Raw genomic sequence first — 14,172 nt, 5'->3', positions numbered from 1 at the left:
TTGATACTGACTATCCAAAGCAGAGCTGAGGTTGATAGTGTGAGCAGAGGTTGAAAGGACGTGTTTGTAGAGAAGTTAAGATGGAGGGAAGCTCTGATACAGGGGCCTTAAGAGAGAGGAGGGAGGTAAGATTTTGCTAACTGTTCGTTTAGACCTGGCTAAGTGGTCAGGGACGCTGGACAGGTGAACTCTATTCTCCCCCACTTGCCCTGCGGTAGGGTGTGTGTGTGTGTGTGTGTGTGTGTGTGTGTGTGTGTGTGTGTGTGTGTGTGTGTGTGTGTGTGTGTGTGTGTGTGTGTGTGTGTGTGTGTGTGTGTGTGTGTGTGTGTGTGTGGACTGTAACAGAATTTCTTTAGTCCTCTGGGCCCTGGTGCAAAGCAGAGAATAAATGGTGGAGGTGGCAGGCCAGGACAGAAAAATCAATGCCTGCTTATACAGACATGACACACCAGCAGCCAAACTGCATTTTGTGTGTGTGTGTGTGTTTGTGTGTGTGTGTGTGTGCGTTTGTGAGAGTGTGGGCATAGATGTACAGCAAGCAGTCATACAGCCCTGTGTTCTGTGGTTGTGTGTGACTACCCAGCAACCCCCATTTCCTCTCTTACAGGGTAGATTGTCGAGCGTTTTACTTCAGCTTTGGGATCAGTAAATAACTTCGTTTTTTTCCCTCCTCCTCCTCATTCCCCTCTGCCTCTCTTCTTCTGCAGGAAGTTTGAATGCGAGTTGTGCGAGCGCTCTTTCAGTGAAAAATGGGCTCTGAACAACCACATGAAACTGCACAGTGGGGAGAAACCATATAAGTGTGCCTGGCCGTCCTGCCACTACGCCTTCCTCAACCTGTCAGCCATGAAGGACCACTACAGGACACACACAGGTGAGAGACAATGAGACCTAGTAACCTCCACCGTGAGCCATTACTGCTGTACTCCAAACACATTTACTGACACTCTAAACTTCAAAATTCATGAGATTTAGTTTGAGTTTGGGACAAAAGGTTATTTATCAAGACGCACTATACTTGGATCACACAAAATGTACTTCATTCTTCTATAGCTGTAGACTATTTAACAAAATGAAGTTTATGTGTGAAAATCTCACATTAATTATGAATCTTCACAGCTTTGTTTGGAGAAAAAAACATACACACGTTTTTGGCCGGTAATAGCCATGACTTGTCCATCTGTACTGATTTTCAACATCCAGAGAAAGTGGAGAACTTGTTCTTGGCGCCCTTGCAGACACTTTTGTCAGATGGGTACAGCCTTCCCTTCCCGTCACTATTATCTGATCTTATATCACCCAATTATATTATGAAAGAGACACTTGGTAGCCAAAGAGAGAAGGGGAAGGATTTCATGTTTGTTTTTGTTTTCTGCCATCCTCCAGACTTAAAGGGTTGCGTGATGAGAGACTTGAGGTAGTGTGTATTCCCCAAAATCCATCTGGTCACCAAGTGTGTCTGCCTCAAACCCAGCTGGTCAGCAAGTGTGTGTTCATCAAATCCATCTGATCCTCAAGAGTGTTTTTCCACAAAAGGTCCGGTGGTTGTTCCTCTATGATAAAAAAAAAAAAAAAAGAAGTAAAAATTGAATACAAAAAAAGCCGGATTAGAGTATAAACTCGAAACAAAAAACATGACATTTTGTATTAATATCAGTGGGTATTTTCATTGTTTACATTTGCAGTGTTTTTTCTTTCAGATTCCGTCCTGTCCTTTCATTTCGGTGCGTAGAGTACAGTACACTGTGAGACTGTACTGAGTCGTGCTTTTTTTACTGACTAAAAGCTTTGGATAGACAGATGGTGCGGTGGGCGGTGGGAGGATACTGTCTTGAATAATAGCCCCTCGATAGAAACCCAAGTCAGGCTCTCTGGAAAAGTGTCTTTATGCTGCAGCCCAGCAGTTTCCCCTCGGCCTCAATAATGTCCCACACACGGCTCCTTGATGCCCTTTTAAGTCAATGACAGAAGCAGCAGCAGCCAGTGGCCTGACAGCCTGACTGAGCGCTTGCAGGAGAGCCCTCCATCCGTCACTGGTGCCTGCTGTGTGTGTGTGTGTGTGTGTGTGTGTGTGTGTGTGTGTGTGTGTGTGTGTGTGTGTGTGTGTGTGTGTGTGTGTGTGTGTGTGTGTGTGTGTGTGTGTGTGTGTGTGTGTGTGTGTGTGTGTGTGTGTGTGTGTGTGTAAGAATTGCTGGATGTTATTTTAAATGTGTTTTAACAGTGATGTAACGTCAAGGCGCCTCTGACATAATTAGACGTTTTATTTTCATTTTTTCCCCCCTTCCTTTCCCCTTCTCTTGCTTTTAACTCTATATTTTCATTTGTTTCCAGCCCTATCATGTCACCGGAGAGGCTTTTTTTGTAGTTTTTTTTTTGTGTGTGTGTGTGTGTGTGTGTGTGTGTGTGTGTGTGTGTGTGTGTGTGTGTGTGTGTGTGTGTGTGTGTGTGTGTGTGTGTGTGTGTGTGTGTGTGTTTGGCAGTAGGAAACAGACTTAAAGAGAGTGAGTGAAGTGATTGAGATGGAAACAGGAAAGTGATGAAATAAGAGAGCTTAAAAGATCAAGGCCGTATGAACATATGAAAATAGGAGAATTAAGATTGAACCTGAAACAACCTCATTTTAGTGAGCGACAAGACCTGACTTGATTAGCAACGTCAAAAAAAGCTAACACAATTTGCTCTACTGTGACCCCCGACACTCCTTCGCCAGTTGTAATTGCTGCTGGGTCGGACGGTTAGCTACAGCTATACAATCATTGCAATCGCATTCCAGCAGCCAACCTGACACACTGAAATATTATCTGTATGCGTGTGATCTGTTTAAAGGTTATAAATCGGCTCCTTCACGGCACTTAGATGCAATACTAATACAATACGTAGGATATTTTAAAGTTGAGCTAATCTTTCCTGGGAACAGAGCAGTCCATAATGGAGGGGATGTGAGTAAATGTGTGTGTGTGTGTGTGTGTGTGTGTGTGTGTGTGTGTGTGTGTGTGTGTGTGTGACGATGACTAAATGTGGAGTTTGTACTGGAGCTGAGTGTAATGATACACGCATCAAGCTCATTATTTGGAACTATAAAATTCACTCTGTGAAAAAAAACTTAAAAGTACTATCCCTTTACCAAGAACTTCATAGTGGCAAGTTTTAAATGAGTTGGTCTTCGTCAAGTCTGTATAATGGCTTTATAATCCCTTAAAACAACATCCCTTATCCTGTTATGTTACCGTGTATGTAGCCACCAACTGCACATTTAAAGCTGGAGTTGGGAACCTTTGTCTCCCCCCTCTGGCAGTTGAGAGTAATTACACAAACACTTTCTACGTGCTTAAAGGTGCAGTAGGTAAGACTTATAAAACTAACTTTCTGTCATATTTGCTGAAACTGACCCTATGTTCCAGTAGAACTACACGAAGCAGGTCATTAAAAAAAAATAAAAAATGTGGCTCCTCTGGCACCACCTACAGCCTGTAGTGTGATTTGCAAAAATCCAGCGCTCCCTGTTCAGATGCACCAATCAGGGCCGGGTGGTCTCTCCCCCCTAACTGCCTGTCAAGGTATATTGGGTAATACAGCTAGGCATACTGTATAAACACTCAGACCCAGCAGCTGAAAAAGCGAATCTCAGTGCTAAAATGAAGCCAATGCAGAAGTGCCAAAACTGCAGTTCATTGAGGCCACTTGAGGCTGAAGCTAGCTTCCACATGTGTCAATCCGATTATATTCGGCTTAAAGTCTGCATAATTAGGTCCATTTGAGTAACAGGTAGGCTGGTCAGCCAGGAGCGCAGCTAGACTGCAGGTTTTTCGCCCACCTCTATCCACGCTCCACCTCTTCCCATTGCGCAATGTGGCGCGGCCGGGGCACCTGGAGCCGCCCACCTTTGAGCTTCATTTTGGCACTTCAGAAACCTATGGGTGACGTCACAGGGGCTACATCCGTATTTCATACAGTCCATGGAAGCTACGCTGTAAAGAACTACAGTGTGTATCGGCATTCTTCCGGTGCTCCAGCCCGGAAATGTCGCCACAGAAACCAGACACCCCAACTCCGGTATACTGAGAAATACAGAGAGCTTTCCCTGACAGTGATAAGCTTAATCAGCATTGTATGAACTTGTTTGGCAAAGGCTTAAATGTAACAGACGTTCATTCATATGTAGAAGTTCCACACTCTAGTTTTAAGAGCCTTTCACAGGGTTCACTTTTTAATACGATTTAGCTTGAAACACTAAAAAGTCAGCCGGGTATGGCATTTTCAATTAAGTAATGGAGCGAACGTTAGCTTAATTAGCTAGCTAGCTAGCTAGCTACAGCTGTTGGCATGTGATAGCGACAGTTGTATTTTTTGATAATACAGTGGGGAGAATAGTGTTGTTTTCAAGTGATTTTTGAAACCCATTGTTTCAAAATTGACAAATAAATTGCAGCCAAACAAACAACTAAGACTAAGGAGTCCCTAACAGAAAATGCCAAATTTGATCATCCTGTGGATAGAGGGGCTGGTTGTGACATGCAAGAACCCCCCCTCCCCCCAAAAAGGAGGGTAAAAAACCATGAACACCTCCACTTTCCTTCTCCTGCCTCTAACAGGATTCATTGTTCCTCTCTGATTTGTGTGTTTTTTATGTTAATCACTCCCTCCTCACACACCAGTCGTGTCTGAGGGAGGGGGAGGAGGGCGGGGGGTGGGGGGATTCAGTGGTCGTCAGCCGCCAGGGTCATTTGTAACGGCTGATGAATGAGCGACTCAAATAAATAAATAAGTGCACTGCATCTGACCCACCCAGCGTTTCCCAGGCTCTTGGGCGTTGTGGGGAGTGGGGAGGGGGCAGAGGAAGGTTGAACACAGCGACAGGGCCACAATTGATTTCCTCATTGCTTCAGTTTGTCGCTTAATCTGGCGATATGCTGATAAATCTTCGCACTTTGTCAATTAATTTCCCTGAAAAATGAGACCCAAAATGGCGAGCACATCAATACAGCAGCGGATTCCATGTCAAAAATTAAGCGGTAAAATTAATTGCCCTCCCATCCGCTCCTGCTAAAACATAACTAATGAGGGAGGCAATTATAGCTGCATGCAGACGCCTCTGGGGTTATTTAAAACACACACACACTCACATACATATATATATATATATATATATATATATATACAGACATGCAAAGAGAGGTTGTATATGTTGACTTCTTTTATTGTCTCGCAATAAGGTATATTTAATTCCAGTAAGGGTTTGGGGGTTGAGGTGCATCATGGGAACAAAAGAGAAGAAGTGATGAGCCAATATTCTAAAAGCCAAAAAGTTTAAGGGCTTTCAGTGCAGACACATTAGCAGGAAATGTAGTCTTCAGGGCATTTTCGTGTCTGGTGCTAGACTTTAGGTACACGGGCCGTGTATGCTTTTAAAGGTGCTGTAGGTAGGATTGTGAAGATCCAGGACTTTTGGATTGATTTGAACATCGACAACTTCTCAGTCCCTCCCCCCTTTCCGCTAAAGCCCAAAACGGTCTCCTACGCCCCTCCCCCCACAAGGGAGAATGAATGGGTGTGCATGAGCAGTGATTGACACGCAGTTAGACACCCCCTGGCCCTGATTGGTGCATCTGAACAGGGAGCTGTGGATTTTTGCAAATCGCACTACAGGCTCTAGGTGGTGTCAGAGGAGCCGGATATATATATTTTTTAATTACCTGCTTCGTGTAGTTCTACTCGAACATAGGGTCAGTTTCAGCAAATATGACAGAAAGTTAGTTTTAATAATCTTACCTACTGCACCTTTAAACGGATGTTTGCGACCTATAGCTTGATTGTGTTTGGAGTAAAAATGAAGTTTGAGGCTGATAAATGTGGTTTAAGGGATTATGTTGCATAAGGATGAAGTAGAAGGTAAGGGTTATGAAGTGTTATTCGCTTACCGATAAACGGTAGGAATTAAGGTGAATCAGGAATGAATGAAGTCAATGCAAGGTTGTGTTGTGGGTGCGGGGTTCATGCTGCTTTAACCAGCCGCATCCTCCAGTGTTGACAGCAGCGCGTCACTCTTCTCGCTGTCCCCACCCAGGTCCTCAGAGGGCTCACCGCCACAGAGCAGCAGATGAAAAGCACACATGTAATTTATCGCCAACGTTTCCTCCTCAAGAATAATTGTGGCGACCGCGGCTGGTAGCAGGGATCGATGGATATGGATTTTTCTGTGGTGGGGTCTTGTAGCGTTGGGCGTAATGAGAGATGGAAGGGCGGGAGGAGAGGAGAGGAGAGGAGGGGAAGAGTGGAGGAGGGACCGGTGCTGTTTTTCTTATAGGGAGAAAAGGTCTGACCAGATCCCTAATAAGTTTTCCACAGTTTAGAGGCACTGAAACCTGTTTTATCTCTATGAGCAATGGTCCTACATGAACACAAAATGATCTGCCAAAGTTTGGGCACACAGTTTTGGATACTGTATTTTTGTTTATGTCTGTGCTCTTCTCACTGGTTTTTAGTGGGCAGGGCTCGGGCCACAAAAAAAAGCTCATGTCAGTACTTCCATGCACCAATCCGGATTTGGCCGTATTTGAATAAAAATTTTGTTTTTTATCACATTGAGTTATATTTATTTTCCAGGAACATCAGACATCAGGTATTTAGCACAGCACATGTAAATGGTGATTTCATGTAGCCACAGAAAGTAGCAGAGTGGACATTTATTTATATGAAAACATAGTTCGGTTAAAGGCCGTTCATGCTGGGATTGAAAAGTGAACCTGCATGAATTAGCCAACGCATGCACCTTTTTAAGGCTGTTTTTCTCCTCTCTAAGTGGCACTGCATTAAAACTCTTCTCACAGTCGAGTGGCTTTAAATGGGTGTAATAGAGGAAACTTGAGGCTGCTTTGTCTCTGCGGACTCAGTGAAAGTTGCTATCTGTGCAGAAGAGGTGCAGAGCACCGCTGAGGCCCAGCTGGAAGAGTCACCCAAATGTGTTAACAGTGTGTGGCGAGAGCCGGAGTTCAACATCAGCATTTAGATGAATATTTAAGTAATGGGGATCTCGGCTGCACATGATGTACACGCATGCGGCGTGTGTCACCTACAGTGTTTCCATGTATGTGCTGCCGTGTGGAAATGTGTTACTAGCACACATGCAGTTTGATGTGCGTGGCTGCTATCTGCATCTAGGTATGCCCATGTGTGTGTGTATGTGTGTGTGTGTGTGTGCGCACGCACTTCCATGCACATTTGTATCCATTCAATAAATGTGTTTTTATGCACGTGTGTCTTTCCCTGAGTGAGTCTTATCACAAATGTTGCTGTGTGTGTGTGCAGGAGTGTGTGACTGCATGTGTGCAATGGCAGAGAGAGAGAGAGAGAGAGAGAGAGAGAGAGGCATCATGCTGTTAATGACAGAGCCAGATGCAGGGAAGAGAGGAGGAGTGTAAAAAAGCTCTCCACGCTCCCCATCTGGAAGGCATCGCCCCCAAATGAAGTTGTACAAAACCATCCCATTGATAATAAAGCTAATTTTTATGGCTCTGACAAGTATGTAATTATGTTCAGCGGTGCTTTTCAGATTTTATCACAGTCAATAAACCACACTGGCAATTTCCCGTCCCCCATTTGACATATTTACACGGATCCATCTGATTGGAGGAATTAGTTAGCTGTGAGAGCTCTGATGGATATACACTAGTGATCTGTGACTTCTGCTTGGCTCATCTGTTAGCCAACTAGACCCGCTGCTCATCTGTTCAGTCTGTCTTCTCTTCTTTTTTTCTCGCTTTCTGCCTTTTTCCTCCTTTACACATTTCCCCCAACCCATTAACACAATATTTTCTTCTTCTTTGTCTTTACTTGGGCTCTCACTTCTTGCTCAATGGCACCTCAGCAGTAGTTTTGAGTGAAGGAAGAATCACTCATTCCTTCCTCACCCACACTTTTCACTCAAAAGGATTCAAGGATTTCATAAGTCTGCTTCGGTAACCTTTCACTTATTACCACTCTTATTACCACTATTTGAGGTTGTAGCTTTACTATATAATTGTATTTCATTTTGATTAATGTCTGCAACTTTGAAATTAAAAAGTATTAGTGACAGATTAATTATACTGAGCCATATTTAGTTTAGGGAAAACAATATAGGCAAATGTCATGAATTGTGAAATGAAACCAGCAGTAGTAGCAGTTTATTTTATTATTGATGACATTGCTTCCATTTGCAGTGTGTCGTAATAAGCTTAAACCAAATGCACATCAATACGTAGATTAATATATAACACAGTTCATACATTTTCAAACATATATATATATATATATATATATATATGATGCCTTTTAATTTAGTTTGATAAGCTTAATTAGAACAACCACCCATAAATATAAAAAAGGTTTGATATCCTTTTACAGTTTCAGTATTTAGAAATAATCTGTTTTTGTTTCTTGTCAATATCCTCCTGTATATGGCAGGAAAGCATGATTAGATGGCATCGTTTCCAAGTTCCTATGAAAAGATAGATTTGTTTATTACCCGTATAGATATGGCTGTCGCCTCTATTAGTAATCACATCCCTATATTCAACAGAGTCATTTTTGACATCTGGGAGCACGGCAACTTCAGGGCGGCGTCACTTAGGCAAAAGCCAACCGCTGAGCCAGATTATTTGGAGAAAACCTTGGCGGCTGTACTCAACATTCAGAACGTGAATATAGAAGTAAAGTTAATCAATGATTGTTTGACTGCTTATGTTTTAGTTATTTTTGTGCTAAAACATAAGATTCGGGTTCAAATAAAACTGAAATTTTACTTTAAAGAATAGTTTTTCTTGGTCTCTTTAAGGAGATCTGAATTTGAATAAGTATATTAAATATAATTTTATAAATATAGTATAAATGAGATAAAAGTTCATCTTTCCCTCACAGGTTCTTGCTGCCTCTCCCTTATTCGGTTATGTTTTAATGTCATTTCTTTTGCCCATTTTTCTTCTGGGATTTTTTTTCTTTTTGTCCTAGAAGACCCTAATGCTTTATCCTTTCTTCCCTTCCTCTCTTGATCTGTCTCTATAGGAGAGAAGACTTATCTGTGTGACCTGTGTGGTTTTGCTGGAGGCACAAGACACGCCCTCACCAAACACAGACGCCAACACACAGGTGAGCGACAAGACGCACATCCTGAACTCATGTCAAAAACGTATCCAAGCGCGCACACACACACACACACACACACACACACACACACAAACTGTGCAGACCTTCATAATTTTGGACAGTGATTGACACTTAAAGATCTGAACAGCCACAATATTTTCTTTCAGATAGTTTGAGCAACCGTCTCTCTCTCTCTCTCTCTCTCTCTCTCTCTCTCTCTCTCTCCACTCACACACACACACACACACACACACACGCGCGCACACACGCACACCCACGCACGCATGCACGCACGCACACACACAGAGGCACATCAGTGTGACATGCTGCTGTCAGTGATAGGCATGTGTACCAGTATGGCTGACTGAATCTGGGATTTTTAATTTCAGTTATCATTTCACCATGTCATTCTGTCGCTTAGGGAAATTGCATTTTTTCAGATAGGCTGTCAATAACGAGTGTTTTTTTTTGGAAATTGGGATAGTGAAACAAATACTGTTCTTAACCGTTGTCTGGCAGGCGCTCAAGGATCAAGAATCCGGTTATAAATATTCATTTAGGTTTTCGTAATTCATTTTGTTTGCTCCTCAGTTTCTCTACCATTCCCCCCGAAAAACCTCCAGTTTCTGTCCTCCTCTCTTGTGTTGACATGTGTCAATTCCACCGATTTAGCTGCATTCTCAAATCTGTTGTCATGCAGCTGCACATGACGAGATTACTCTGTCTGACAGTGTTTGACTGGTACAGATTCTACACAAGGCCACTGCTAATGCCAAAATGTCTTGTGGTTTCTCAAGACAACAATGTGCCATTAATTAGTATCTTTACCTTTCATGCCCAAAATGTACAAGGAGTCAGTGGCTAATGGTATTCTTGTCAGTATGGAAATGTTACCGAAGCTGTATTTTAAGAAACAATGGACACTACAGGAGTCAAGTGGATGCCATGTTAATAAACTTCAATGTTCTGTAGTTTGGCCGCTCCTTAAAGCAGGGTGAGGTTTAATAGCAGACACTGACATCCCCAAAGCTGTTTGAGGAAAATATTCCCTCACGACGCTGGTCTGCCATTTAAAATAAAGAAAATAATTTAAAATGCAAAATTCTGCCAGCTATGGACACTTTTCCAACTTGCTGTTTACAACCACATACATTTGTCCTGCAACTTTATTTTGAAGTTAAACTGATACCTTGACCCTGTGACCATGCCCCGACAATTTAGAATCAAGTCTCTTATCTCTGTAAGATTATTGGCTATGTATCGAAGATGGTTATCGTCAGTCATCTAATGATAGAAATCTCCCATCTGGATTTCCATCAGAATCTTGCACATCCTGAGATCCTGCTGTAAGACAGATAAACTGGGAAGAGAACACAACATTTAACAACATTTTGACACTTCAACTAAAACTTTAGCTGACACTTTAACTGCTGTCACTGCCTACGTACCAACTGACACTTCTCCATTTGCAGTTCAACTTAACATTTCAACAGTTTCATGTATTGCTCTTTAATTCAACTCTTCAATTACTTTGAGTTTTTACATACAAACTGACAAATAACTGCCAACAGGGCTTAAAGTTAGCAAACATTTCAAATGATTTCTTCAAGTGATTTCAATTCTTCAATAGACACAAAGCCTTTCACTGCGCCAACTTTAAGTGACAATCAACTGCAACTGCCATACATCATTTCACATGCAAACTAAAAATCGTTTTTGAGACATTTTAACGTGTTTACAGTCTGTGCACCTGCAGTGTTCAGAGTAAGCGAGAACACTTCAATTTATATCGAAAAATTTTAGCTTTTGTAGTTTCACTGTGAATTCAGGACTGTTATTGGCTCTTGCGGTTATTTAATTTTGTTCATTTGGATTCATGAAGCCAGCAAAACGGTGTCACATATTGGCCAAACCATGTCAGTTGTAGCCTTCTACCTGGGTTTGTATATTTATGTGTCCATGTGTGACATTTGTGTCATCTTGGTCTCATTACCATTGTCTGTCTCTTTTCACCCCCTCCACCCCACAGGAGAGAGACCCTTCAAATGTAAGCTCTGCAACTTCGCCTCCACCACGCAGTCCCACCTATCGCGGCACAAACGTGTTCACACTGGGGAGAAACCGTACCGCTGCCCCTGGTGCGACTACAGGTACCGGCTCATTGACCCGCCCATGGTTGGTGGCGCTGATGGCCGCCACCATGGCACTGATGATCAGGGGGTTGATAGGTGGTGAGGGGGTAGGAGAGTCTGCGGCGTGTATGTAAGTGAGTGAGTGTGATGGTGAGATAGCAGGTGGCATTGTAGGGTAGTTCGGAGGGGTAGGGGAGTGGCATTAATGCTAGAGGCTTTGTGTGTGTGTGTGTGTGTGTGTGTGGGGTGTCTAATCTCCACAGCACAGCTCCATCTCATCACTCTGCCATCATCAACAGGCCCGGCCAGATCTCCCCAACACACACACACACACACACACACACACACACACACACACAATGTCACTGTCACTGGCAGGTCCCTGTCATTAAAACACCATCATACCACATCAGTAATTACACAGGAAATTGTCGGTGAAATTGAAAAAGTTTTGGCTGGCGTTGCACATCTCCATCTCTCTCTAGCTCTCTCTCTCCCTCCGTCTGCCTCCCCTTGACTCTCTCTGTCTTTCTCTCTTTCTCTCATCCTGTGCTTCCTCGTCAGGTTGTGGCAGAAGAGTGTGAAAGGGAATGATCTCAAACCCATCATTGGTTTTAGATGTACTCTTCATTCGTTTTTTCCCCTCTGTGACAAAGTCATTTCGGCAGCTTGCTACACCTGCTCCGCTGCAGTGAAGCGCTCGACTCATTTCACAAGTCTTTTGTATGCAGTCCAACTTAGAAAAAAAAAAATGCTGAGAGGTAATACTTGTAGTCAGGCTATTATTTTGCAATTATCAAAAGATTATCTCACCTTGTACCCAAAGTTATCATGACGTATCTCTTGACTGTATCAATTAAGGATCGACCAGTGTATGGGTTGTGTTTGATTTAAGATGCTTTGAAGTGTCATTTAATAGAATAGGAAGACTGCATCTTGTCTTTTTAATATGTGCTCTTCTAAGTTCAACTACAAGGTTTGTAGGCCAATAAACGGTTGATATTTTTATTGCCTTGCTAGCGGCATGGCTTTGGGGGGACAGTGACAGTCAGCCTACCACTTTGGTTCAGGCTAAAATATCTTCACAACTATTGGATGATTCCCACTGATGCTGGTGATCCACTGAGTGTTTCTCCAGTGTCACCATGAAGTTTTTTTTGTTTCAACAACTATCGCATGGATTGCCATGAAATTGTGTACAGGCATTCATGGTGCCCAGAGGATGACTTCTAATGATGTTGGTGATCCTCTGACATTTCACCTAGCACCCTAAAGCAAATTAAAGTTTTCACTTATCCAGTGAAATATCTTAACTTCTTTTTAATGGATTGGGACAGAAGTTTGTACAGACTTATTTAAATTCTTAGGTTTATGACCAAATACCTGCAAAACTAATGACATTCCCACCAGCCTTAGCTGTACTTTGTGTTTAATGCTTAATAGAAAATGCTAACATGTGAAACTAAGATGGTGAACACTGTAGACCTGCTAAACATCAGCGTGCCGGAATTGTCATTGTGAGCATGCTGATGTTAGAAGCGCCGCTGTGCCCATGTACATCCTCACAGAGCCGCTAGCATGGCTGTAGGCACTTATTGTTGTTAGATCGGAACTGACGATTGTCTATATGAAATTTGCATACTGCAAGAATTTTGTTTTGCTCAGAATTCCATTTGTGCTATACATACATTTTGTACCTCATGGGACACTAAACCTCAGATCCCAGGGTGAAAAAAAAACAAGACTGTATGATGATGATGAAGACACCATCTTGCAAACATTTGTTGAATTCTATCCAAATCTCTCATTAAACATTTTGGGTCAAAGGCTCTAAGTTTTGAGCATGTATTTGAAGTGAATGTTTTTTTCTTTCTCCCCCTGAGGACACATTTTAGTGCCATATCCAGCCACTACAGTAGACTTACCCCCAGTATCAGAGAGAAAGTGTACATAGAACGAGCCAAATGTGCCTGGCCCCATTGTTCCCGCGCTGATCCTTAATGATCATTACAGATAGTGGCAAATGAAACAGTAAATTAGAAACCCAATTACCATTTTGGTGGCCCCAGGGGTTCTGAGAGTTCCAGAGGGCAGGCAAGGGGGGTGGTGGGGGGTCAAGGTGGGAGGAGGAGGTGGTTGGGGAAACGCCCCGCTGGCTTACTAATGTGAGGATGAGGAATTGAATGTGGGGGCCTCAGACAGCCGCGAGGGCCCTGACGTCTCCGGTGGCCTGACCACGATAAGGAGCGACTAGATGAGTTAGCACATCTGACCTTTTTATGTAAGCTTATGAAATACACGCGGTGCCGTTTTAAAGACATATTTAGGTCTGAGGCAAATGAATGAATGTGATTGACAGTTCTTGCTCATAGAACATATTTATATCTGTTTTAGTAGCATATGTCTGATTGCCACTATTTAAATATCCATATTAAATGTTATGGATGACATCTATAGTTCCCACTCGATACAATGCAATCTCCATCAAGGCTGCTTCTCAAATGCATGTAAATGAGCATGGAGTGAATGATCTATCAAATGCCACTCATCTCCTATTCAGACAGAGATAGATAATAGAGGGGGGATAATTATAGTTGGGGAATAGTGGTAAAAATATTCTAATGATATTGCACTGGGAGTCCTGGGCTGTCAATGAATGATGTCTATTTGACTATTCTCCAGCTATTTGTGCAAACCGCAAAACTTCTTTACTTCAGTGTTTAAGGAATCATTTCTATTGTTCACAATGAGGAGCTTTTTTTCTCGCTCATTAAAGTCGCGGTGGCATCTTAAGCGGTCTAATTGATATGTAGCCTCTGACTTCCTGCCACGTTACCATCCTTCTTGGGCTATTATTGTTTATTGAATGCTGCGGCATTCATGTTTCAATCTACCTGTTAAAATACTGCTTCAATTGGCG

General features: G+C 42.6%; 1 protein-coding gene across 2 annotated transcripts in view; it reads left to right on the top strand.

The window, feature by feature from the left end:
* The window catches only part of znf407 (zinc finger protein 407), a 156,690-nt gene that overhangs the window by 96,862 nt on the left and 45,656 nt on the right, over nt 1-14,172 (top strand). For both annotated transcript variants that reach the window (XM_039806848.1, XM_039806849.1), the window contains exons 6-8: nt 708-874; nt 9,040-9,123; nt 11,150-11,270. In XM_039806848.1, the coding sequence (XP_039662782.1) occupies nt 708-874; nt 9,040-9,123; nt 11,150-11,270 (372 nt within the window). The remainder of the gene's footprint in view (nt 1-707; nt 875-9,039; nt 9,124-11,149; nt 11,271-14,172) is intronic.

The sequence above is a fragment of the Perca fluviatilis genome, chromosome 7, assembly GCF_010015445.1.
Source record: "Perca fluviatilis chromosome 7, GENO_Pfluv_1.0, whole genome shotgun sequence".
Taxonomy (NCBI): Eukaryota; Metazoa; Chordata; class Actinopteri; order Perciformes; family Percidae; genus Perca; species Perca fluviatilis.
This window is presented reverse-complemented; position numbering and strand designations above follow the sequence as displayed.